This window comes from Podarcis pityusensis, assembly GCF_964106645.2.
Source record: "Podarcis pityusensis genome assembly, chromosome: 13".
NCBI lineage: Eukaryota > Metazoa > Chordata > Lepidosauria > Squamata > Lacertidae > Podarcis > Podarcis pityusensis.
This window is the reverse complement of record NC_138038.1, coordinates 52,593,791-52,619,357: the sequence shown is the minus strand read 5'-3', so window position 1 is coordinate 52,619,357 and position 25,567 is coordinate 52,593,791. Positions and strand designations below refer to the sequence as shown.

General features: G+C 47.4%; 1 protein-coding gene across 3 annotated transcripts in view; it reads left to right on the top strand.

The window, feature by feature from the left end:
• Positions 1–25,375, top strand: part of PLSCR3 (phospholipid scramblase 3) — a 29,323-nt gene extending 3,948 nt beyond the window's left edge. For all 3 annotated transcript variants that reach the window (XM_080979950.1, XM_080979952.1, XM_080979951.1), the window contains exons 2-8: positions 2,765–2,874; positions 12,267–12,544; positions 14,592–14,634; positions 15,249–15,469; positions 17,243–17,404; positions 19,310–19,471; positions 22,499–25,375. In XM_080979950.1, the coding sequence (XP_080836076.1) occupies positions 2,862–2,874; positions 12,267–12,544; positions 14,592–14,634; positions 15,249–15,469; positions 17,243–17,404; positions 19,310–19,471; positions 22,499–22,561 (942 nt within the window). In that variant the 5' untranslated portion in view covers positions 2,765–2,861 and the 3' untranslated portion in view covers positions 22,562–25,375. The remainder of the gene's footprint in view (positions 1–2,764; positions 2,875–12,266; positions 12,545–14,591; positions 14,635–15,248; positions 15,470–17,242; positions 17,405–19,309; positions 19,472–22,498) is intronic.
• Positions 25,376–25,567: the final 192 nt, after the last annotated feature.

Genomic DNA, 25,567 nt, shown 5'->3' with positions numbered 1-25,567 from the left:
TGCAGGTTTCTGTACTCTGGTGTATCACAGAATTGCAGAGTGGGAAGGGACCCCCCCAAAGCACATCTATCCCAACCCCCTTTAGTGGCAGGAATCGCTGCTAAAGAAATCCTGACTCAGACAGAGAGAAAATGAGAATGCTGTACACTTAATTCCTCTTCTTTGGTGTTTTTGACACCGTTGCGATTGTGCGAATTTGATTCTCTGTGTGCGCGCTTTGGCACGGGTTGTGCGCGTGCGAATTGCCACCCAAAGCTTCTGTGTTTTCTTGTGCGTTTAAAAACTGTGCAGTTCCACCGGTGAAGCATTTCTCACCTGCCACAGCCAGGAATTCCGCACACCTGTTGGATTCCAGCTTGCCTGCTAGCTGTTCAAAAGATCAGGAGCCTTGCCAATGAGAGAGGTGGCAATTGTGTGTCTCCCTTTTTGCTTTCCTGTTGTTGTTTTTTGCAAATACCTTTTGTTTGGCTTCCTGGAGACAGGCCCCAGCTCTGCATTGTGATGAAGAATGAATGCAAAAGGGCAAGAGAGGGCGGCCAAAAGGGGTGCCTCTGTGCCAACTAAGTTTACCCGCTTTTGTGCCAGTCAGAGAGGAGGCTGTGTGTGTTTGTTTGAATCTAGGAGAACAGCCCTCCTTGCTTCGCTGCAGCAACAGAGAGTCACCTCTCTTATAATGACAGAGCTCAGGTGTACAAGGATAAGCGGGACATCCGTATGGGTGCAGATTTTGAAAAGTGGGTGGCACAAATCCAGTATCACTCATCACAAGGCGGTTATTTCTCCTTTAACCCCCTTTTAAGACCTGTGTAGGGACGCGGGTGGCGCTGTGGGTTAAACCACAGAGCCTAGGACTTGCCAATCAGAAGGTCGGCGGTTCAAATCCCCGCAATGATGGGGTGAGCTCCCATTGCTCGGTTCCTGCTCCTGCCAACCTAGCAGTTCGAAAGCACCTCAAAGTGCAAGTACAACAGTGTTTTGTGTTGTGTAGGATGTCAGTCATGGGCCCCGCCTGCTCCCTAAAATATCACTGGTTTGCTCGTTTCTATATATAGGGTGCCTACATTCTGCATGGGGACGCGGGTGGCGCTGTGGTCTAAACCACTGAGCCTCTTGGGCTTGCCAGTTTGAAGGTAGGCAGTTCGATTCCCTGCAACGGGGTGAGCTCACGTTGCTTGGTCCCTGCTCCTGCCAACATAGCAGTTCAAAAGCATGTCAAAGTGCAAGTAGATAAATAGGTACCACTCCGGCGGGAAGGTAAACGGCGTTTCCGTGTGCTGCTCTGGTTCGCCAGAAGCGGCTTAGTCATGCTGGCCACATGACCCAGAAAAACTGTCTGAGGACAAACGTCTGCTCCCTCGGCCAGTAAAGCAAGATGAGCGCCGCACCCCCAGAGTAATCTGCAACTGGACCTAATGGTCAGGGTTCCCTTTACCTTTTAAGACCTGTGTCAATCGAGGTTCTGGAGACCAAGCCTTATGAGCAGGCACCCCCAACCTTCGGCCCTCCAGATGTTTTGGACTACAATTCCCATCATCCCTGAGCACTGGTCCTGTTCGTTAGGGATCATGGGAGTTGTAGGCCAAAATGTCTGGAGGGCCGAAGGTTGGGGGTGCCTGCTTATGAGGAACGGTCGAGGGAATTGGGTACGTTTAGCCTGGAGGAGAGGAGACTGGGAGATCATGTGATAGCCAGCTTCAAACATCTAACAGGGAAAGGTGGAGCACGCTTGTTTTCTACTGCTGTGGAGGCTAGGACCTCCAGTGGATTCAAGTTACCCAGAACACACATTAGGAATAACTTTCTGAGGGTGAGAACAGTTTGACAGGGATTGTTTTAAAAGAGAGTTTGGACAGCTACCTTTCAGGGAATCTTTTAACTACGATTCCAGTGTTGCCGGGGGGGGGGGGGCGTCCCTTCTATGAATCAGGGCGGTAAAAAAGGTGATTTTTTTTTTATTTTATTTTTTTTACATGATCTTTATTTAATTTTTAGTTGCATGCTATACATACACATAGGGATGCAGGTGGCGCTGTGGGTTAAACCACAGAGCCTACGACTTGCCGATCAGAAGGTCGGCGGTTCGAATCCCCATTACGGGGTGAGCTCCCGTTGTTCGGTCCCTGCTCCTGCCAACCTAGCAGTTCAAAAGCACGTCAAAGTGCAAGTAGATAAATAGGTACTGCTGAGGCGGGAAGGTAAACGGCGTGTCTGTGCGCTGCTCTGGTTCGCCAGAAGCGGCTTAGTCCTGCTGGCCACATGACCCGGAAGCTGTACGCCGGCTCCCTTGGCCAGGAATTCGTTCCGGAGGTCCGTTCTTAACCTGAAACTGTTCTTAACCTGAAGCAACACTTTAGCTAATGGGGCCTCCTGCTGCTGCCACAGCATGATTTCTGTTCTCACCCTGAAGCAAAGTTCTTAACCCGAGGTACTATTTCTGGGTTAGCGGAGTCTGTAACCTGAAGCGTATGTAACCTGAAGCGTATGTAACCCGAGGTACCACTGTATTCCATAACCTTGTACTGCAAAAAAAGGTAATTTTTTAAATCCAAACGCCCTGTGCTCTGTTCAGGCATATTTGAGACGTCTTGGGCTGATTTGCACCTCCTTCTCTTGAAAAACCATCCATTTTTTCTCATCATCTCCCTGCCTCCACCCAAACAGCCGAGGCCAGACCTCCTAATATTTTACAGATCTGTTTGCTGTGCTAGCGACCAATAATGCTTCTGTCTCGAAATGATCCCTTTCTCTTGCTATTTCCTTGCAGGGACGTCCAAATGGAAGGCAGTCGCCGCTGCTGATCACAAAGGCACCGGAAGCGGGGTCGTCGTTCACCCCACATCCCTCGCCAGACGGATACAAAAATGGCGGCTCCAGGTCTGGTCTGGCCTCTCATCCCTGCCTTACCTTGCTTTTTAATTACATTGCTAAATTACGGAGCAAACGAAGGCGCCGTTCCCCACATAAGTATCAACTTGCACGTATATTTTGGGCGGGGAGGAGTCCTTACTCGAGGGGAGTGTATTTAAAGTTAAATCCAACCCAGCTGTTTTGCAAACTCGCTCTTTTCAGAGGATGCAAAGTGGATTTCAGCCCTCAGGAAATCTATATATTGGCCTCCGATAAGGCAGTTAATTTTGCACGATGCAAGCAGTTGCACAGCCAAACGACAGAAAGCTTGGATGCGTTTAATTTCTTTGCATAAACTGACCTCGTAGCTAGGCGGTCGATAACGTGCTTCCAGGATCTCGCCTCGATTACATCGTCCGCACGCACAAAAATCGGAACGCAACGCTGAAGATTATTGTGTGTCTGTTTAATACTGCTTCGATCTCTCTCTCTTCTAGAATTGTGCAGCTGAAACTCGAAAAATTAGAATATCACAATAATATTTATTATTCTTCATACAAAGACATAACAAAAGAAAGAGTTAACAATAATAAAAAAGAATAAAACGAAGAGAGAAAAAGAATATAAAACATAAAATACATCAAATCACCACATAAACTAAAAGTTAGTTAATTAATTAAAATCCATCTTCATAGACATATTACTTGACTTCCTCAAGTCTCTTCCATCTGAATTTCTTAGTAATCGTATATAACAGTTTTCAATATCATTATTTCATAAAACCATATCACAGTCAAAATCATGTTTCCTAACTTTTCTTATCGTACATTTTCTTATTTATTTATTTAATCCCAATTTAGTCCTAAGCCTAATTGATTCTTTCAAGTGATTACATATCTTTAATATTGCAAGAAAAATTAGAATATCGCGGAAAAGTTCATTTATTTCGGTAATTCAACTTAAAAGGCGAAACTAATATATGAGATAGACTCATGACATGCAAAGCGAGATATGTCAAGCCTTTATTTGTTATAATTGCGATGAACCCATCACAGGTGTTATGGATTGAATAGCTACTGCACCTTTTCACAATATTCTAATTTTCTGAGATTGTTAATTTGGGGTTTTCATCAGCTGTACACCATAATCATCACAACTGTAACAAATAAAGGCTTGACGTATCTCACTTTGCATGTCATGAGTCTATCTCATATATTAGTTTCGCCTTTTAAGTTGAATTACCGAAATAAATGAACTTTTCCACGATGTTCTAATTTTCCGAGTTTCACCTGTAGAGTTGGCAAGGATACCAGGCGTGGGGTATAAATTAAACACACACAGTTGGGCCTTGGAAGCCAAACGCCTTGGCACTTGAACGCTTTGACTCCCGAGTGCCGCAAACCCGGAAGTGATTGTTCCAGTTTGCGAATGTTCTTTTGGAACCCAAACGTCTGACACAGGTTCCGCGGCTTCCGATTGGCCGCAGGAGCTTCCTGCAGCCAATCAGAAGCTGCGCTTTGGTTTCCGAACGTTTTGGAAGTTGAACGGACTTCCGGAATGGAGTCTGTTTGACTTCCAAGGTACCACTGTATATATATACACCCCGTATTTTTCGCTCTATAAGACGCACCAGACCACAAGACGCACCTAGTTTTTGGAGGAGGAAAACAAGGAAAAAAAATATTCTGAATCTCAGAAGCCAGAACAGCAAGAAGGATCGCTGCGCAGTGAAAGCAGCGATCCCTCTTGCTGTTCTGGCTTCTGGGATAGCGGCGCAGCCTGCATTCGCTCCATAAGACGCACACACATTTCCCCTTACTTTTTAGGAGGGAAAAAGTGAGTCTTATAGAGCAAAAAATACGGTACACACACACACACACACACACACACACACACACACATTATCTAGTCCAACCCCCTGCAATGCAGGAATCTTTTGCCTAGTGTAGGATTCGAACGCATGACCCTTAGGTTAAGAGACTCACACTCAACCGACTGAGCGATCCAGCCTCATCCATACCTCCCTTCTTCTCCAAAAATGGATAAAAGACCTTTTTTTAAAAAAAAAAAAAGTCAGTCTGATCCTTTGGCTTAACGGTTTGCTGGCGGGGGGGCTGCTATTATTTCCACAGACAGACACACATTTCCCCTCCGACAATTAACTTGCAACATTTAATTGGCTGAGCTTGGTGGCAGAGCACCTACTTTTTGCAGGCAGGGTTTGGGAAAGACCCCTTTGTCCGAAATGCTTGAGATACCTGTTGCCGGTTAGGGGAGACCACCGTTCCCCAACCTGGTGCCCTCCCTATGCGGTGCAGAGAGATGTAGCCCCACAACTTCTGGGGGGGCATCAAGTCTGATTGACATATGGCCTCAAGGGGGGAGGAGCCAGCTGGGCCCCAGGGTCTCATGTGGCTGCAGCTCAAACCCTGGCAATCAGCTGACCGTTGAAATGGGTCACATGACCTCAGCTCACCTCTGGGCCAGATCCAGATCCCAGAGCTGGATCCGTGGTCTGGCTCAGAGTGCAGCAGTGCTTCTGAATGCCAGTTGCTGGTAAACACAGTGTCGGTCCTGTGTTCGAATCCTGGTGGAGGGTTTCCTATAAGGGTTGGCCACTGTGGGAACAGGTTGCTGGACTAGACAGGCCATTGGCCTCATCCAGTAGGCCATTCTTATGCTCCTACAGTCTGCGAGAGCCAGGGGGGGTGTAGGGGTTTAGTGTGTCCAACCAGGACCTGGGAGAGCAGGGTTCGAATCCTCTTCAGGGATCTCTGACTGACCTCGGGATCCGGTCAGCTGCCTAGCCCACCTCGCAGGTTTGTTGTGGGATTTAAATGAGGATCATTTCCGTCACCTTGAGTTTCTTGGAGGAAGAGGCGAGATAATAGAGAAATAATATGTAAGGCAGTGAGAGATTTTACTTTCTTGGGCTCCATGATCACTGCAGATGGTGACAGCAGCCACGAAATTAAAAGACGCCTGCTTCTTGGGAGAAAAGCAATGACAAACCTAGACAGCATCTTAAAAAGCAAAGACATCACCTTGCCAACAAAGGTCCGTTTAGTTAAAGCTATGGTTTTCCCAGTAGTGATGTATGGAAGGGAGAGCTGGACCATAAAGAAGGCTGATCGCCGAAGAATGGATGCTTTTGAATTATGGTGCTGGAGGAGACTCTGGAGAGTCCCATGGACTGCAAGAAGATCCAACCTCTCCATTCTGAAGGAAATCAGCCCTGAGTGCTCACTGGAAGGACAGATCCTGAAGCTGAGGCTCCAATAAATACTTTGGCCACCTCCTGAGAAGAGAAGACTCGCTGGAAAAGACCCTGATGTTGGGAAAGATGGAGGGTGCAAGGAGAAGGGGATGACAGAGGACGAGATGGTTGGATAGTGTTCTCGGAGCTACCAGCATGAGTTTGACCAAACTGCGGGAGGCAGTGGAAGACAGGTCCTTTCTGGACCCCCTGCTCTGGTCCAGGGGGTCACGAAGAGGCGGACACGACTAAACGACTAACCAACAACAAAATATGTAAGGCAGCGACATCATGCGTTCGAAAATGGAACCAGATGAGGGTTGGACTAGATGTCCTTTGGAGGGTCCTGTCCAACTCAAACCAAAAATCACCTCTGAATCTGCAGTCTTGGCTGCTTCTCCTCCAAGGAACGTCAAGGTTGCCAAATGCTGATTCCTACAATATGCAAATGGCATGTTCTCTCTCTTTGCCTGTCTTAATCGTCTTTGCCCTTTCGGTCTTTATGCCAATCCTGCGACAGTCTTTGTACAGTGGTACCTTGGTGCTCAAACTTAACCCATTCCTGGAAGTCCATTCCAAAACCAAAGCACTCAATTACCCATAGAAAGTCACGCAAAACAAATTAATCCACTCCGGACATTTAAAAACAACCCCTAAAACAGCAATTTAGCATGAATTTTACTATCTAATGAGACCGCTGCTCCATAAAATGAAAGCAATAATCAATGGACTGTACTATAAAGCAAAAAGACAGTATTGTAGATGATTAAAAAAAAAATTCCTTCCCTGCACTGATGATAGTCATTGTTTGCATGGGGGTTTTTTATCCATTTCCGCAGTCTCACACTCAGTCCACTGAATGTTGGAAGATTTGGGGCAGAGGAAATAAAGTTCAGGCAGATGGAACTGTGGAACTCCCTGCCACAGGATACAGCAATGTCTACCAACTAGGATGGCTATAAAAGAGAATTAAATCAATTCATGGAGGAGGAAAGGGTTATCGATGGCTACTAGCCAGGAATGGCTGTATTCTGCCTTTGCAGTTGGAGGCTGTAAATGCATCCGAAAACCAGTTCCTGGAAACCTCAGGAGGGGAGAGCAGGTCTTGTGTTCGAATCCTATTGCGGGTTTCCCAGAAGAGGCATCTGCTTGGCCCCCTGGGGTAACTGAAAGCTGGGCTGGCTGGCGTGATCCAGGAAGCACTTATCCTGTTCAGTGGGCGAGGAAGAGAAAAGAAAAGAGGGATTTGGAGAGAAACCGGAGAGGCGGAACTTGCGAATCCTGTCTCTGCTGCAGACATGGGCATCGGGGCATGAAAAGAGGCGCCGCTGCAGCCCCACCCAAGTCAGCTGCGATGTTTGCCACCCCTTTCCCTGGGGCAGGGCAAGGCCTATTGTGACGGGCATGGCTGGAATGCGGCTGGGCAGGATTGGAGCGCGGGGGGGCTGCGTCACTGTCTGCTCCCCCCTGGCTATTTTAACTTACCTGAGACGCCTGCAAGTCGCCTTCTCTTTTTTTATAATATTTTTTATTAATTTTAACATATAAATTATAAAATGTACCACAAATCTTATCACTTATACAATCTTTTTAGACTTCGATCAGCACCTCTGATGATCCACCGTTTTAACCACTTCTTATGCATTTCTTAACTTTATATTGCCTTTACATCTCTTAACAAATCATCCTCCCCCTTCTCCATTTTTACAATACTTCTAATAATACTCCTCACAAAACTTCTTGCGACCCTACAAACGTCGTCTGTTCTTCACAATTACTTTTCAAATAGTCCGTAAATTTACTCCAGTCCGTAAATTTACTCAAGTCGCCTTCTCAGTGCTGGATTTCGGTATAAGCTAAACAAGCTATAGTTTAGGGCCCCCCTCTCTTTGGGGCCCCCCAAAAAAATCTAAAGGGGGGGAAAAAAACCCTGGATGTTCCAAAATGTAAGATGAAAAAACAAATGAAATATAAACCTACCTACAGCAATAGTGTTTTGTGTTGTGTAGGCTCCTATGATATAAGTCATGGGCCTCGCCTGCTCCCTAAAATATCACTGGTTTGCTCCTTTCTATATATAGGGTAGGGATGTGGGTGGCGCTGTGGGTTAAACCACAGAGCCTAGGACTTGCCGATCAGAAGGTCGGCGGTTCGAATCCCCGCGACGGGCTGAGCTCCTGTTGCTCGGTCCCTGCTCCTGCCCACCTAGCAGTTCGAAAGCACCTCAAAGTGCAAGTAGATAAATAGGTACCGCTCCGGCGGGAAGGTAAACGGCGTTTCCGTGCGCTGCTCTGGTTCGCCAGAAGCGGCTTAGTCCTGCTGGCCACATGACCCGGAAGCTGTACGCCGGCTCCCTCGGCCAGTAAAGCGAGATGAGCGCCACAACCCCAGAGTCATCCGCGACTGGACCTAATGGTCAGGGGTCCCTTTACCTTTATACAAGCTATAGCTCAGGGCCCCACTCTCTTTTGGGCCCCCAAAAATTTCAAAGGGGGCAAAAACCTGGGTGTATATTAGGGTGTAAGTCATGAGCCCCGCCTGCTCCCTAAAATATCACTGGTTTTCTCCTTTCTATTATAGGGTGCCTACATTCTGCATGGACTGGTTGCGTGGCAACATGGGCAAATGGCTTAAGATACCTATGAGGTCCATCAATTACCATATAGCATATGTTCAGCACACAAAAAAGTGAAAATTTCTTGTTGACAAAGGACAGCTGGACATATAAAGGCCCCATTACCTTCAGTAGCTCAGGGCATGGGTAGGCAAACTAAGGCCCAGGGGCCGGATCCGGCCCAATCGCCTTCTAAATCCGGCCCGCGGACGGTCTGGGAATCAGCATGTTTTTACATGAGTAGAATGTGTCCTTTTATTTAAAATGCATCTCTGGGTTATTTGTGGGGCAAATGAATTCATTCTCCCCCCCCCCAAAAAAATATAGTCCGGCCCCCCACAAGGTCTGAGGGACAGTGGACCGGCCCCCTGCAAAAAAAGTTTGCTGACCCCTGGCTTAGGGGCTCATCAAACCTAAATCCGGCCCTGGGCGGAACGACGCAGGTGCCCCCACTGGACTTTGCCCTCCACCCCAAAATAGCTGCCCAAAGAACAGGCAATAGCATCCTGAACACTCCTTTTTATTAAAGAAAAATATTTTAAGCTCATGACCTGTTCTCACTTCCTCCCTGGCCGTGACTCCTCCCTGCTTTCCATTTGCAGTTTCCTTTTTCTTTGTTTTCAGCTTTCTCCTCCCTGCCATTTCTGTGTATTTCCTTCTCCTAACACGCGTCAACTCCTCCGATCGCTCTTTCAGGAGCTCCCGCAAAACCTTTCCTTTTGCCCCCTCCCCAGCTCAGCTCCCGTCAGACCTGGAACCCCCAGTTTCAGCTAGGAAGTTGCAAGCCGTTTAAAGACCTTTATTAAAAAAAAGGGGGGAAACGAAAAAGTCACAGAAGTGTGCTTTCAAGTTCTCCATAAATTATCTGGGAAATTCTAAAGCTTGCCCCCCTTTTTGTGGCTTCTCAGGTTGACCCTAATAAAGGTATTACCCAACTGTGGAGCTTAGAATATTCTTCTTATAGACACAACTATGGTTTGCTTTTTATAATATGCATCTTTCGGCAGGAATATTTTATTTTTGGTTGGTTGGTTTAAGGGGGACACTGAGGTGCTGTGGTTTTTGTGATTTTTTACACCTCTCCATTTTTCACATTCTGTATTTCTTTCTTTGTATATAATTTTTATTAAATTTTCTGTTTTACAATTTAAAGGTATCAGTGACTTCCCTTCTCTTTCCATGGTTCATTTTACCTATCACAAATCCCTGCATATTTGACAAAAACTATACCATTCAGTATTCCATTATTGCATCCATCAAAACTTATTTGCACTGTTGAATTTATCTTAATGCTGCCCGCATTAATATATTTCCCATATATTCAATAAACGTTTTCCAATCTTCTTTAAATGTATGTTCTTCTTGTTCTCTTATTCTATACGTTAAGTCCGCAAGCTGCGCATATTCCATAAGTTTAAGTTGCCGTTCTTCTTTGGCAGGGACCTCGCTCGTTTTCCATTTTGGGGCTAACAAAACACGGGCTGCAGTAGTGTACATAAATAACCTTTAATAATATTGTTTATTGAATATATGGGGGGAGATTGTGTAGATTTGAAAACCCTGGCAGCATCAAGATAAATCCAGCAGTGTAAATAAGTTTTGGTGGAATTACAGTGGTGCCTCGCAAGACGAAATTAATCCATTCCGCGAGTCTCTTCGTCTTGCGGTTTTTTCGTCTTGCGAAGCACGGCTATTAGCGGCTTAGCGGCTATTAACGGCTTAGCGGCTATTAACGGCTTAGCAGCTTAGCGGCTATTAACGGTTTAGCGGCTTTAAGAAAAAGGAAACAAACTCGCAAGAACTCGCAAGACGTTTTGTCTTGCGAAGCAAGCCCATAGGGAAATTCGTCTTGCGGAACGACTCAAAAAACGGAAAACTCTTTCGTCTTGCGCGGCATTCGTCTTGCGAGGTACCACTGTAATAATGGAAGACTAAATGGTTTAGTTTTTTGTAAAATATGCAGGGATTTGTGATATGCAAAATGAACCATGGAAAGAGAAGAGGTTTTGGGGTCACAGCTCTCCTTCTTTGATGGAGGTTTTAAAGCAGGGGATCCTTTAAGCTGCAATTTCCGTCTCTCAGTGGGTTGCGCTCTTGTTGTTTAGTCATTTAGTCGTGTCCGCCTCTTCGTGGCCCCCTGGACCAGAGCACGCCAGGCCCTCCTGTCTTCCACTGCCTCCCGCAGCTTGGTCAGACTCATGTTTGTCGCTTCAAGAACACTGTCCCACCATCTCGTCCTCCGTTGTCCCCTTCTCCTTGTGCCCTCCATCTTTCCCAACATCAGGGTCTTTTCCAGGGAGTCTTCTCTTCTCCTGAGGTGGCCAAAGTCTTGGAGCCTCAGCTTCAGGATCTGTCCTTCCAGTGAGCACTCAGGGCTGATTTCCTTCAGAATTGATAGGTTTGATCTTCTTGCAGTCCATGGGACTCTCCAGAGTCTCCTCCAGCACCAGAATTCAAAAGCATCCATTCTTCGGCCATCAGCCTTCTTTGTGGTACAGCTCTCACTTCCATACATCACTACTGGGAAAACCACAGCTTTTACTATATGGACCTTTGTTGGCAAGGTGATGTCTCTGCTTTTTAAGATGCTGTCTAGGTTTGTCATTGCTTTTCTCCCAAGAAGCAGGCGTCTCTTAATTTTGTGGCTGCTGTCACCATCTGCAGTGATCATGGAGCCCAAGAAAGTAAAATGTCTTACTCCCTCCATTTCTTCCCCTTCTGTTTGCCAGGAGGTGATGGGCCCAGTGGCCATGATCTTCGTTTTTTTGATGTTGAGCTTCAGACCATATTTTGCGCTCTCCTCTTTCACCCTCATTAAAAGGTTCTTTAGTTCCTCCTCACTGCGCTAGAGGTGGCCAACTCCGAAGAGACTGTGATCTACTCACAAAGTTAAAAACTGGCAATAATCTATTCCCCCTTTTGAAGTCCAGGAAGGAAAGCCCTGTTCAAGTCAAAGTTGTTGAACTTTTTTTACCACGTTTCTTTGGGGTGCAGGGCAAAACTGTTGAGCTTTTTTTTAGGGGGCAAAGTTGTAGAGCTTCTTTGCGGGGAGCCAGTGATCTACCAGTGATCACCACAGACGTCCAGTGATCTACCGGTAGATCACGATCTACCTGTTGGACATGGGAGATCGCTTCCTGGGCCACGGTTCTGGGATTCCTAGCTGAAAGGCTACAATTGTTTTATAATTCTTACTAAATTTCCTGTTTTACAAATCAGGATATTCATTTAAATCAGGCTTCCTCAACCTCGGCCCTCCAGATGTTTTGAGACTACAATTCCCATCGTCCCTGACCACTGGTCCTGCTAGCTAGGGATGATGGGAGTTGTAGTCCCAAAACATCTGGAGGGCCGAGGTTGAGGAAGCCTGGTTTTAATGAATATCCTGATTAATTTAATAAGAATTATAAAACAACAACCATAAAGTAACATTTGTTTCTTAAAGGCACAGTAATGTTTATTTTTTTAAAGGATTTGCGGGTGTAGATGAGTCTTAAACAATCTCTCTCTCTCTTTCTCTCTCCCTCTCTCTCTCCCCCCATCCCATAGGGTACCACGTTCCACAGCCCGGATATCCCACTGCATCTCCCCCATACCCCATACACCAACCTCACCCTGTCCCCACGGCGCCGAGCCCTGGGTTCAACGTCTATCCAGCCGGCAGCCCTCCAGCGGGGCAAATTATTCCCCCCCAGCCGCCTCCTCGTGCCTTTCGGGATCACGCCGCTACGCCCCACCACCACCAAGCTCCAGACCCCCATGCGGGCATCACCCCTTATCTGCCCGTGGCCAGCAGCATCCCTCCCGGCCTTGAGTACCTGGCGCAGGTAAGGTTCCATATCCCAGCCGCCGGGCCTTGCGCTTTTCCCTGCCTTCACCCTCCGGCTTCTCCGGCCGAAAGGATCTTGAGCAGCTTGAGAGGGATGGCTCACACCCTTCTTCCGCTTCATGTGCCTGTGGAACTACCCGCCACAGGAGGCAAGGACGGCTTTGAAAGAGGATGGGACAAATTCGTGGAGGTGGAGGAGAGGGCTATCGGTGGCTACACTCAGGTCTGTGTGGGCCCAGGCAGAGATGGAAGGGTCATCTAGTCCAACCCAATCTTTTCCTCGAACCCACGACCCCGAGATTACTTTTGCTTTCAAACCTTTTATTGGCATCACATCCAAAACAAACTGCCACTTCCCCAGTGGTGCAAAACATTTGCTAAAAGAAAAAAGGAGGCAGAGTAATCTATCGCCACATCTTTGTCTCCAGGGAGGTCAGACGTCTGCGGTGTATTTCGACGACAAAAAACCAAATAGAGATATTTAGCCACTAACTCGGTGAGCTCCTGATCATTCCCCAGTAATAGGAAATGTATGACCTCCATCTCTGGTTTCCATTTCGGGATACAGAGTTGATCTAGAAATTGCTGGCGGATATCAGCGTATAGTCTGTGTTAGAATGCTTTACACAGGCGCAGGTTAATTCTGTGTCCAGGGCGGCTGTCTGCAAGCTCCATCTGGTACGCAGGATGAGACCCTCCCTGGACGCGGACTGTCTGGCCAGAGTGGTGCATGCTCTGGTTGTCTCCCGCTTGGACTACTGCCATGCACTCTACGTGGGGCTACCTTTGAAGGTGACCCAGAAACTGCAATTAATCCAGAATGCGGCAGCTAGACTGGGGACTGGGAGACCACATAACACTGGTCCTGAAAGACCTCCATTGCCTCCCAGTACGTTTCCGAGCACAATTCAAAGTGTTGGTGCTGACCTTGAAAGCCCTAAATGGCCTCAAAGGCCCAGTAGACCTGAAGGAGCATCTCCACCCCCATCTTTCAGCCCGGACACTGAGGTCCAGCTCTGAGGGCCTTCTGGCGGTTCCCTCCCTGCGAGAAGTGAGGTTACAGGGAACCAGGCAGAGGGCCTTCTTGGTGGTGGCGCCCGCCCTGTGGAAAGCCCTCCCAGCAGATGTCAAGGAAATAAGCAGCTATCCTATCTTCAAAAGACATCTGAAGGCAGTTTTTAATATTTAATGCTGTATTGTTTTCAACACTCAATTGGGAGCCGCCCAGAGTGGCTGGGGAAGCTCAGCCAGACGGGCAGGGTATAAATTTATTATTATTATTATTATTATTAATTATTATTATTATTATTATTATTATTTATTATGACACGTGACTGTCAGGCATAGAGAAAATGAGGCAGAGATGCTTGTGGGATGGATCAGAAATCATGTCAGTGACCCAAACCCAGTGAAAGCGATGTTTTCACCGCCGACACAATGGCTCGCCTCATTTTTCATAATTCCTCATAGCAGTCCTACATGACCACTACACAAACAGGTCACACCTGCTCTTGAAGGTATAGGCTCAGGTGTGGCCCCTGTTGAAAGCTGCCAGGTGAGGTCGGCTGAGCTGAACCGTGTCTCTAAATCGGGGAGTGTCCGGCCTCAGAAATGACAAGGGAGTCCATCTTTTCAGGCTTAGAAATGCCATATGTTTAAATCGCTAGGATACCTCTTTAAACAGACACGGCTTCCCCCGTTAAATTCTGGGAGCTATAGTTTCATTGGGGTGTTGGTAGAAGACCTCCCTGTTCCCCTTCGAACAGCTACAGTTCCCAGAGTGGTACCGTCTTCCATTTTTCTTCCCAGGGAACTCTGGGAATTCTAGCTCTCTGAGGGGAATGGGGGTGCCTCAACAAACTATAATTCCCAGACTATATTTTGAGGGAAGCCATGATGGTTTAAACTGGCATCACAGTGCTTTAAATGCATGTGGCCTAGGTCTATGTTGTGGATTATTTCTCTTCCCCCCCCCCTTTTTTTGAGGTGGGGGGAGACACACAATTTTTATTTTTCACTGATTTTTGTGGCCTCTGTCTCCTCAGGTTGACCAAATTTTGATACACCAGAAAGTGGAGCTTGTGGAAGGTGAGAGACGAATGGCGGAGATTTGGCGTTCAGAGCCCACCAGGAAGTGGTTTCCTAAATCTGGACCAAAGTTTTGTTGTTAAAGCTTATGCACAGAGGGCCTGCCCTCTAGTTTGAGATTTGGGTGCTGTGGCGGTGTAATTCAGATGTTTAAATTCAGATGTCCCCACTTGGCCACAAAGCTCGTTAGTGAGCCTTGGAACTCCCTGCCACTTGATATCAGAAAGGCGCCTTCGCTGTGCTCTTTTCAGCACCTGCTAAAAATGTTCTTGGTTAAACAAAACCAGTTGCTTAGAAATACTGTTGTGAATTTTAATCTTAGTCTGTTGCTGTTTGAGCTTTCCAAAAGTCTCAAATTATTTCCATTAATTTTTCGTATTGATCGATGATTATTTGGAAACCACTTTGGAACCGCAGAAAGAGGGGGAAGGAAGTCAAGTTTTAAAAGTGTCAAAATGATTGTAAAATCAGTGAAATGTATAGATCTGAAAAGCATATATAAATAAAAAAGAAAAGAGGTTGCCGTGGAAGGCCGTCGATGGTGGCGCATGAGTCCACCAGCCTGTCGCATCACCGTAAGTGACGCCATTTCTCCCCCCTCTTTCCCTCCCCAGCATTCATAGGCTTTGAAGGCAACAACAAGTATGAAGTGCGCAACAGCCTGGGCCAGCACATCTTCCACGCCCAGGAGCAGAACGACTGCTGCACGCGAAACTGTTGCGGATCCCTGCGGCGCTTTTCCATGCGTCTGGACGACCCGGCGGGACGGGAGGTCCTGCGCATGGTGCGCCCCCTCAAATGCGTCAGTTGCTGGTTCCCTTGTTGCCTTCAGGAGGTGAGCAGTGCATATGCCCGGTCCATGCCGTGAGCGGTTCTGGTCGCCAAGCCTCTCACCGCCTTACATATTATTTCTCAAAGAGGATACAGTCATACCTCGGGTTACAGACGCTTCAGGTTGCGTTTTTTCGGGTTATGGACCACCGAAACCCAGAAGTACCGGAATGGGTCACTTCTGGGTTTCGGCAGTCGTGCATGCGCAGAAGCACCGAATCGCACGGATCACGTTCACAACCCGAGCATCCACTGTATTGTTTTTTGTTTTTGTTTTTTCTTTAATTTTTTTTAAGATACAGTAATATCCCTATGGGACGCGGGTGGCGCTGTGGATAAACCACAGAGCCTAGGGCTTGCCGATCAGAAGGTCGGCGGTTCGAATCCCCACAATGACGGGGTGAGCTCCCATTGCTCAGTCCCTGCTCCTGCCAACCTAGCAGTTCAAAAGCACGTCAAAGTGCAAGTAGATAAATAGGTACCGCTCCGGCGGGAAGGTAAACGGCATTTCCGTGCACTGCTCTGGTTCCCCAGAAGCGGCTTAGTCCTGCTGGCCACATGACCCGGAAGCTGTACACCGGCTCCCTCGGCCAATAAAGCGAGATGAGCGCCACAACCCCAGAGTCGGCCATGACCGGACCTAATTTACCTTTACCTTTACCTTTACCTTTAATATCCCTATGCCTGAGTATCACCACTCTCTCCGTCCTCTATTTCCCACTGTTATCCGCCTTGTCACTTAGATATTTGTTCCACATTTCTTCGTATTTCTCCATTCTTATTTTGCGCCAACAAGCAATTTTTCGTACGTAGCTAATCTGTCCATATTATCAATCCATATGCGAAGTGGAATCTCTTTGCGACTCTTCCGGTTCATCCAAACAAGGGGTTTTTTTGCTTCTAATGTAGCGCGATACAACGACTTTCTTTGGCCCCTTGAGATCTTCCAAGTTTCCGGAATATAATTTAGAATTTAGAGGATGTTGTTAAAAGAGTTGGGAAGGGTTCAGAAAAGGGCAAAATGATCAAAAGGAGAGAGGGACTCACTTACGAGTTTGCAATGTTTGGGACTTTTTGGTTTGGGGAAAAGGCGAGTACAGTGGTACCTTGGTTCTCAAACGCACCATATTCTTCGCTCCATAAGATGCACCTGACCATAAGACGCACCTAGTTTTTAGAAGGGGAATGCAAGAAAAATATTTTTTTAAGGGAGCGCTGAGCAGAGCATGCGTGCATCCCAGGCTCTGCTCAGTGCTCCCTTTCACGAGCCGCGCGGAGCTTTTCCCGCCTGCCTCCCGCCTGCCTTTGCTCCATAAGACGCACACACATTTCCCTTTTCTTTTTAGGAGGGGAAAAGTGCCTCTTATGGAGCGAAAAATACGGTAATCCGTTCCGGGAGTCTGTTCCGAAACCAAAGCGTTCCAAAACCAAGACACTCAATTACCCATAGAAAGTACAGTGGTACCTCTAGATACGAATCTAGAAGCATGTAGAAGCAAACATAACTAGCAACAGCACGTCTGCACATGCGTGCGTTGCTTTTCGCCGCTTCTGCACATGCGCATGACGTCATTTTGAGCGTCTGTACATGCGCAAGCGGCGAAACCCAGAAGTTACTTCCGGGTTGCCGCAGAGCACAACTCGAACGCGCTCAACTCGAAGCGTATTCAACACGAGGTATGACTGTAATGCAAAATGGATTGATCCGTTCCAGACTTTTAAAAACAACCCCTAGAACAGCAATTTAACACGCAAAACTGTTCTCTTCTCCTCGCAGCTGGAAGTTCAATGCCCACCGGGCACCACCATCGGGTACGTGGTTCAGACGTGGCACCCCTTCAACCCCAAGTTCTCCATCCAGAACGTCGAGAAGGAGACGGTTCTTCGCGTTCTGGGGCCTTGCTTCGCCTGCAGCTGTGGCGGGGACGTCAACTTTGAGGTGCTCATGGGAGCGGGAGGCAGTTTGGGAAATTTCTACACACACACACACACACATCCCGAGATTTACATTGTTGGCGAAGGGCCCTTTGAAGGGCCCAACCGCTAAATCAGCTGTGAGGTGGCAGCCATGACAGCGAGTGACGTCCCGCAAGGCCGCCATATTGGTTGCCTTTGATGCGGCCATGACGGTTAGCCACAGAGGCTGAAGAAGTGGCGAAGCTTCACACAAACTGGCCAAAATGTATACAGTGGTACCTCGGGTTAAGTACTTAATTCGTTCCAGAGGTCCGTTCTTAACCTGAAACTGTTCTTAACCTGAAGCACCACTTTAGCTAATGGGGCCTCCTGCTGCTGCTGCGCCGCCGGAGCCCGATTTCTGTTCTCATCCTGAAGCAAAGTTCTTAACCTGAAACACTATTTCTGGGTTAGCTGAGTCTGTAACCTGAAGCATATGTAACCTGAGGTACCACTGTACATCACACCTCACGGTCCACTCAAGTGCAAATGGCTTTTCGAGCTGTACTTAAATTTTGGGCAATCGTTCATAAGGATGCTCACTATTCCATAGCTGTCAACTTTTCCCTTTTCTTGCGAGGAATCCTATTCGGAATAAGGGAATTTCCCTTAAAAAAAGAGAAACGTTGACAGCTATGCACTATTCTAATGTACGGGCCAAATCTTCTTGCTTGCCCCACCACGTCTTTCTTCTCCAGAGGACACACGGCTTCTGAGCATGTGCAAAGTGCCCTTTGCCAACAATGTAAATCTCGGGATGTGTGTGTGTGTGTGTGTGTGTGTGTAGGTAGGTAGGTAGTTCTGTCCCTATAATTCCCAAAAGAAAAGCTTCTGGTTGTTTTCTTTCCAAACATTATTTTGAAAAATCTTTTTCATTTTGTTGCATATCATTTCCCAGTAAGCCTTAATCTTACCGCAGGAACCCCACATATGATAAAAGGAAGCGTCTTTCTCTTCACATTTCCAACATTTATTTGATTTAGATTTACAGTGGTACCTCGGGTTACATACGCTTCAGGTTAGAGACTCTGCTAACCCAGAAATAGTGTTTCAGGTTAAGAACTTTGCTTCAGGATGAGAACAGAAATCGTGCTCCGGCGGCGCGGCGGCAGCGGGAGGCTCCATTAGCTAAAGTGGTGCTTCAGGTTAAGAACGGACCTCTGAAACGAATTAAGTTCTTAACCCGAGGTACCACTGTACATAGACAGATAATTATTGCAAGGTTTAATGAGTTAACTTTATATTTGGACAACTTTTCTGCTGTACTTTGTTGGAAGGAGAAAAATAATCATTTCCTTGATAACAATTTAAACAATTTGTTTAACTAAAGCAATAACATTATAGCATATGTATCCATGCTTGTTAACTGATGTAGTTAAACTATATATATATATATATATATATATACACATACACACACACACACACACACACACACACATATACACACACACACACACAAACAAACTTAGACTGAGTTTTAGCACAGATGAAAACCTTAAAACAAATCCTTATTTCCTGATGAATAGCCTTTGGACTATAATGTAACTTAAACAGAAAACTATCTTTATAAAGATTTTTCCTCCAAAAGCATTTTATTTTAAAAATCCAATTTAATTTTTTAAAAAATCCAATTTAAATAAAAAAAATCAGATTTTTCAAAATTTATTTTTTTAAAAAATCATTGATTTTTATCCACCCTGATCCAAAGCAAAGCTGGAGTCGTCGGTTCCTGTCCTGGGTGGAACAGGAAGTGGCTTCCAAAGCTGGTGTGTGAGGTCACTTCCTTCGAATGGACGGCGGGGTGGCTTATGAGGTCACTTCCTGTGTTGAGCCTCTGATGTCACGGCTTGCGTTGCTGACCGCACCTCTCTGTACCTTCCTGCAGGTGAAGACCCGCGACGAATCGCGAGGTGTCGGGAGGATCAGCAAGCAGTGGAGCGGACTCCTCAAGGAAGTCTTCACCGACACAGACAACTTTGGGATCCAGTTTCCCATGGACCTCGATGTCAAGATCAAGGCGGTGCTTTTGGGAGCGTGTTTCCTCATTGTGAGTTCATCATCACCATCAGTTTATTTGCACGCCGCCTTTCCGCAGTTAAAAGAATGCTCAAGGTGGCTTACAACACGAAAAGGTGGCTTACATAATTACATAATTACAAATATAACAAAGTAGTCATTAAAAAAAAAAGGGACACGGGTGGCGCTGTGGGTTAAACCACAGAGCCTAGGGCTTGCCGATCAGAAGGTCGGCGATTCAAATCCCGGCGACGGGGTGAGCTCCCGTTGCTCGGTCCCTGCTCCTGCCAACCTAGCAGTTCGAAAGCACGTCAAAGTGCAAATAGATAAATAGGTACCGCTCCGGCGGGAAGGTAAACTGTGTTTCCGTGCACTGCTCTGTTTCGCCAGAAGCGGCTTAGTCATGCTGGCCACATGACCTGGAAAAACTGTGGACAAATGCCGGCTCCCTCGGCCAGTAAAGCCAGATGAGTGCCGCAACCCCAGAGTCGTCTGCGACTGGACTTAACTGTCAGGGGTCCTTTACCTTTACCTTTTTAATAGGTATCTAAAGCTATTTGCAAGGGAAGTGGGTGGCGCTGTGGGTTAAACTACAGAGCCTAGAGCTTGCCGATCAGAAGGTCGGCGATTCAAATCCCGGCGACGGGGTGAGCTCCTGTTGCTCAGTCCCTGCTCCTGCCAACTGAGCAGTTTGAAACCACGTCATACTGCAAGTAGATAAATAGGTACCGCTCCAGCAGGAAGGTAAACGGCGTTTCCGTGTGCTGCTCTGGTTCGCCACAAGCGGCTTAGTCCTGCTGGCCGCATGACCCGGAAGCTGTACGCCGGCTCCCTTGGCCAATAAAGCGAGATGAGCGCCGCAACCCCAGAGTCGGCCACGACTGGACCTAATGGTCAGGGGTCCCTTTACCTTTACCTTTAGTTTTAAAAAAAACATTAAAAACGACATAACAAAACTGGACAATTTCCGCATAAAAACAAAGATATAAAGGTAAATATCAGTAATATCAGTTAATATCAGAAACAACAGGAAAAACTCCCAACAAAACTTTCCCCAAAAATACCCCCTCCAAAACAAAGATCCTTCCATCTCAGGGAACATGTCATAACTTTTAAATTAGAAGGATGGGATGTTTCGCCAGGAAATGTAAGCGCAGAGGACGGGTTTGACTTGGAGGTTGCTTGAGGTCTAGTAACTTGCCACCTTCCCTTGGAAATCATTCCTAGATTTTGCATTTAATTTATATCGCTTCTATCCTGCCTTGTTGCTGTTGTTGATATTATTATGTATAGACCACTATATCATTATATATATATATAAATATACACACACACACACACACACACACACACAGTGGTACCTTGGTTATTGAACGCCTCGGAAGTTGAACGCTTCGGTTTTCGAACACCAAAAACCCGAAAGCAAATGCTTCTGTTTTCGAATGGGCCTCGGAAGTCAAACGGCTCCCGCTGAGGTTTTTTCAATTTTCTCTATTGAATTTGCAGACCACCCTTTGCGCCTCGGTTTTCAAACGTTTCGGAAGTTGAACAGTCTTCTGGAACGGATTACGTTCGAAAACCCAGGTACCACTGTATAGTTGTACCTCGGAAGTCGAACGGAATCCGCTCCAGAAGTCCGTTTGACTTCCAAAACGTTTGGAAACCAAAGCGCGGCTTCTGATTGGCTGCAGGAAGGTCCTGCAGCCAATCGGAAGCCGTGGAAGCCCCGTCGGACGTTTGGCTTCTAAAAAAAGGTTGAAAACCAGAACACTCACTTCTGGGTTTTGATCGTTCGGGAGCCGAAACATACCAGTACCAAGGCGTTTGACAACCAAGCTACAACTCTGTGTGTCTTTGTGTATAAAATCAAAGTGGTTTGCTGCAATAAAAGCAAGAAACCATACAATAAAACCATAAAAATTAAAAGAGAGAGAGAGAGAGAGAGATTGATCAATAATATATCAATAAGAAGAATAAAATTTAAACAGCAGCATATAGAGCAGAGACAGGTGTGATCCAGTACAAAGTCTGTCAGAAGCGCATCCTGTCGTCTTACTATCATGGCGCTTGCTCTCTTCAGCAATCAGCTGCCTAATAATAATAATAATAATAATAATAATTTATTATTTATACCTCGCCCATCTGGCTGGGCTTCCCCAGCCACTTCTTCCAGCTGTTTTGGATCACAACTCGGCCATGGCGTTTGGAGGTGCCAATGTACCGTATTTTTTGCTCTATAAGACTCACTTTTTCCCTCCTAAAAAGTAAGGGGAAATGTGTGTGCGTCTTATGGAGCGAATGCAGGCTGCGCGGCTGTCCCAGAAGCCAGAACAGCAAGAGGGATCGCTGCGCAGTGCTCCCTCTTGCTGTTCTAGCTTCTGACTTAGCCCCTCTGTCCCTTCCCCCACCCACCGGAAAAGCCCCCAAGAGCCGCGCAGAGCGTCTGTGCGGCCCTTGGGGGCTTTTCCCCGAGGAGGGAGAAGGGCAGCCCACCAGTGAAGGGGAAAGCCTGCAAGGGCCACACACACGCTCCACGCGGCTCGTGAAAGGGAGCGCTGAGCAGAGCCTGGGATGCAGACATGCTCTGCTCAGCTCTCCCTTTAAATAATGTTTTTGCCCTTGCATTCTCCCTCTAAAAACTACTGTATTTTTTGCTCTATAAGACTCACTTTTTCCCTCCTAAAAAGTAAGGGGAAATGTGTGTGCGTCTTACGGAGCGAATGCAGGCTGCGCAGCTACCCCAGAAGCCAGAACAGCAAGAGGGATCGCTGCTTTCACTGCGCAGCGATCCCTCTTGCTGTTCTGGCTTCCGAGATTCAGAATATTTTTCTCCTTGCATTCCCCCTCTAAAAACTAGGTGCGTCTTATGGTCAGGTGCGTCTTATGGAGCGAAAAATACGGTGGTCCAAAACATCTGGCGGGGAGCTGATCTATCCGGATACCTGAGCTGGGGTGTGTCTGCAGAACATAAAACCCACCGACAATAAATCGCACCATCATAAATGAATAAATAAATTGTGTTACTTTACCGTTGGTTTTTCCTCTCCTCTCTCTGCAGGATTTCATGTTTTTTGAAAAGACGGGGGAAGTCGGACAGAGGAGTTCGGTGATCACAAGCTAGAACCTTCTCAAAACCAGGATTTCCTCGTTTCTCGATGGACCCTTTTCCCAGTTCTGACATGACAGCGGGGGAGCGGGTTGTGCGTTTGTGTGTGTGTGTGTGTTTGCATGTTTGTGCAAGGAAGAGCGACGGAACAGCGTCCCCGAGTTAGGCACACGGCCCCTCGCATTGTTCGAATCTACATGGAAGGAAAAACGAGGGGAAAATTTAAAACATACTAGGTTCCTGCTCTGTAGTGACTTGTTTCCATAATCTTCTTGAGGAAGATTTGAGCGGCCCAGGGTATTTCTTTCTGGCCGAGGCCCCCAACCCCACACCGATGGTTGTTACTCACAGAGTTCATAGACTTGTACGGTTTAAAGGGACACCCAAGGGTCATCCAGCCCAACCCCAAGTCCTCCTTCACGCGGCGCACTGTTAACCTGCGGAACTCATTGCCACAGGAAGCGGCGATGGCCGCTAACCTAGATGGCTTTAAAAAATGTTAGGCAAATTCACACAGCAATGCTTCTCCATACCTGTTTCTGAAGCCGCGCGAGGGGAGAGCGGCCTTTGCGGTCTGATCCTGCTTTGGGGCTTCTCATGGTGGGCGTCTGGTTGGCTGTGGTGAGACCAGGATTCTGGCTAGACAGATCTGACCCAGCAAGAGGCTTTTAGGTGCTTTTGATCTCTGGCGAAAGGTTTGGGCGTCTTGCGAAGGCCATGTGTGGGGCTGAATCGACGTTTTCTTTGGCAGGGTCTGGATTGGGACCAAAGCCTTCTGGCAGGCTGTGGTTTTTATCCCTGTGTTTTGAGGTGCCAAAAGTGATTGGGCCTTCAAGGGAGTAGTCCGTCCTTGGAACGCGAAGAGGTGGCTATTGCTACGGCTGTTGCTGCGCACAAGGTTTTCTGCCATTTTCCACGCACCGAGCCTTAAAATGTGGGGAGCAAGGCTTGGAGCCTCTCAGGTCTCTTCCATCAGGCCAGCATCTCATTTCTGCAACGGCAGAGAGCTGGATTTAATTAAGGTTGCTTACAGAGGCTGCGGGGTCAGGTTTCAAACTCCCGGCTGAGACAATAGGGAGGCGAGCGCAGGGACTAGAAGAGAAATGGGATGTTCCTTTCTGGAAACACAGAAACCAGCAACGACGCTCGGATTCGCGAAAAAACATTATCCGGCCTTTTTCAATAATGAAAGAGGCGATTTTGGGCGCGGGAGATTCCAGGCGTCACAATGATGAGCTGTAGCCAGGTCGTCAACATTCAATAAAAAGTTAAGAGCCCGCTGGGTTAGGATCCATCTGGATCAGCACCCCGTTCTCACCGCAGTCAACCGGATGCCCATTATGGGGAACCACCATCAGGATTTGAACACAAGACCTTTCCCCACCTGTGGATTCCAGCAACTGGTATTCGGGCGCATGGCTGCTTCTGACCTCGGAGGCATAGCCGTTGTGACCAGATAGCCTTCGCCTCCTCTGTGAGGGTTTCAGATCCTCTTTTAGAGTTGTCTGGGTTGGTGGCCGTCCCTGCAGGAGGGAGTTCCACAGTTGCTCCTGCGCGAGTTTTGCGTCCCATTTCTGAGACGCATGATGCGCAAGGTGAGCGAGGGCTGCAGTCCCGAATTCTGCTCCACTTCTGGTTGTTTTCGCTCAGTGTTTGGTTTTCGAAACTAGCCTTCGTTGGTTTAGGACAGGAGTCCCCAGCGTTCTTTAGACCCGAGGGCCCATTTGGAAAATTTAAAATATTGTGGGCGCCTCAAAATACGCATTGCGCAGTGGCGCAGTGTGCTCTGACTGAATGAGTGGGACAGAGCCTGAGTGTGTGTGTGTTTGTGTGTGAGAGAAAAAGAGAAATAGAGAGATGGAAGGAGAAAATGTCTTTAAGAAAACAGGCTTTGTTGTTGTGCCGTGAGAGAAAGTGCAAGGGAGTGTGGATGTTGGATCGTTCAGCTCCTGCCCAAACCTCCCTTGTACATTTTTTTCTTCGGGGGGGGGGGCTCGCTGTCAGAACTAGGCCCTCAGCCCCATTTAATCTCTTCTGGGCTTCTGCCAAAGCCTCTGGTCTCCAAACCGATATATCAAACCACTTCACAGATCTGCACACTGGTCATCCACGCCACATTGCCTTAACCACTAATCCCGGGAACGTCCCTGTCTATCCTTTTTTAAAAAATAAAAAAAGGAATGGGGGGTTGTTGTTGTCCCCCTCTAACATCGGGTTTGCAGCAGCACCTCCCCGTACGCCGAGAAAACCCAACGCTTGCATAATATCACTTAACGTTCTGTGTGTTTTTTATATATATATATTTAAATGTTTACACCTCTGGTGTCTTGCGGTGGGTTTGGGGCAGGGGGAATAGAGAGGAAATGGATGGGGGGTATTTTAGGCCCTCCTTGCCCCCCCCACTGCACCAAAAGAAAACAAAGAAGGTAAAAGTCGAAGCCTTTCGAGTCTCAAGTTGACAGCGGTGGCTCGCGAGGACAGAGGCTGCGAAGGAGCGGGAGGCGATTTGCACGATGTCGGGGGGTTGCACGTGACGAAATCCAGCCACCGCCAAGCTGTTAAAACTTCGGAGAGGTCAAGGCGAGCGGCAGGACAATTGACTGTTGGCCAAAGGAAACGGCTGGACAACTTGGCTCGCATCTCATCAACTGGGCCATGGTTGTCGTCTTTGGAGCTGGTGTTTAGCCGGACAGGTGAACGGGATTGTAGAAGGAGCGGTTCCTCCGGGGGGGTGGGGAGCTGCAAGAGAGGCGAGTGCCTTGTTTCCTTGACCACACCTTCTGTTCCTCCGCAGCAAACCAAAGAATAAATGTATGTAGTTGTTCTGCAGTCCTTTGTGTCGCCTTGTAACTTTTCTCCCGTCGCCTCGACCACTCTTCTCCTGACGCCCAGCAGAGTTCTTGGAATTGTAGATTTGGAAAGGGATCCCAAGGGTAATCCAGTATGCGGATGATACCCAGCTCTACCTCTGTTTCAAATCAGAACCAGTGAAGGTCCTGTGTGAGTGTCTGGAGGCGGTTG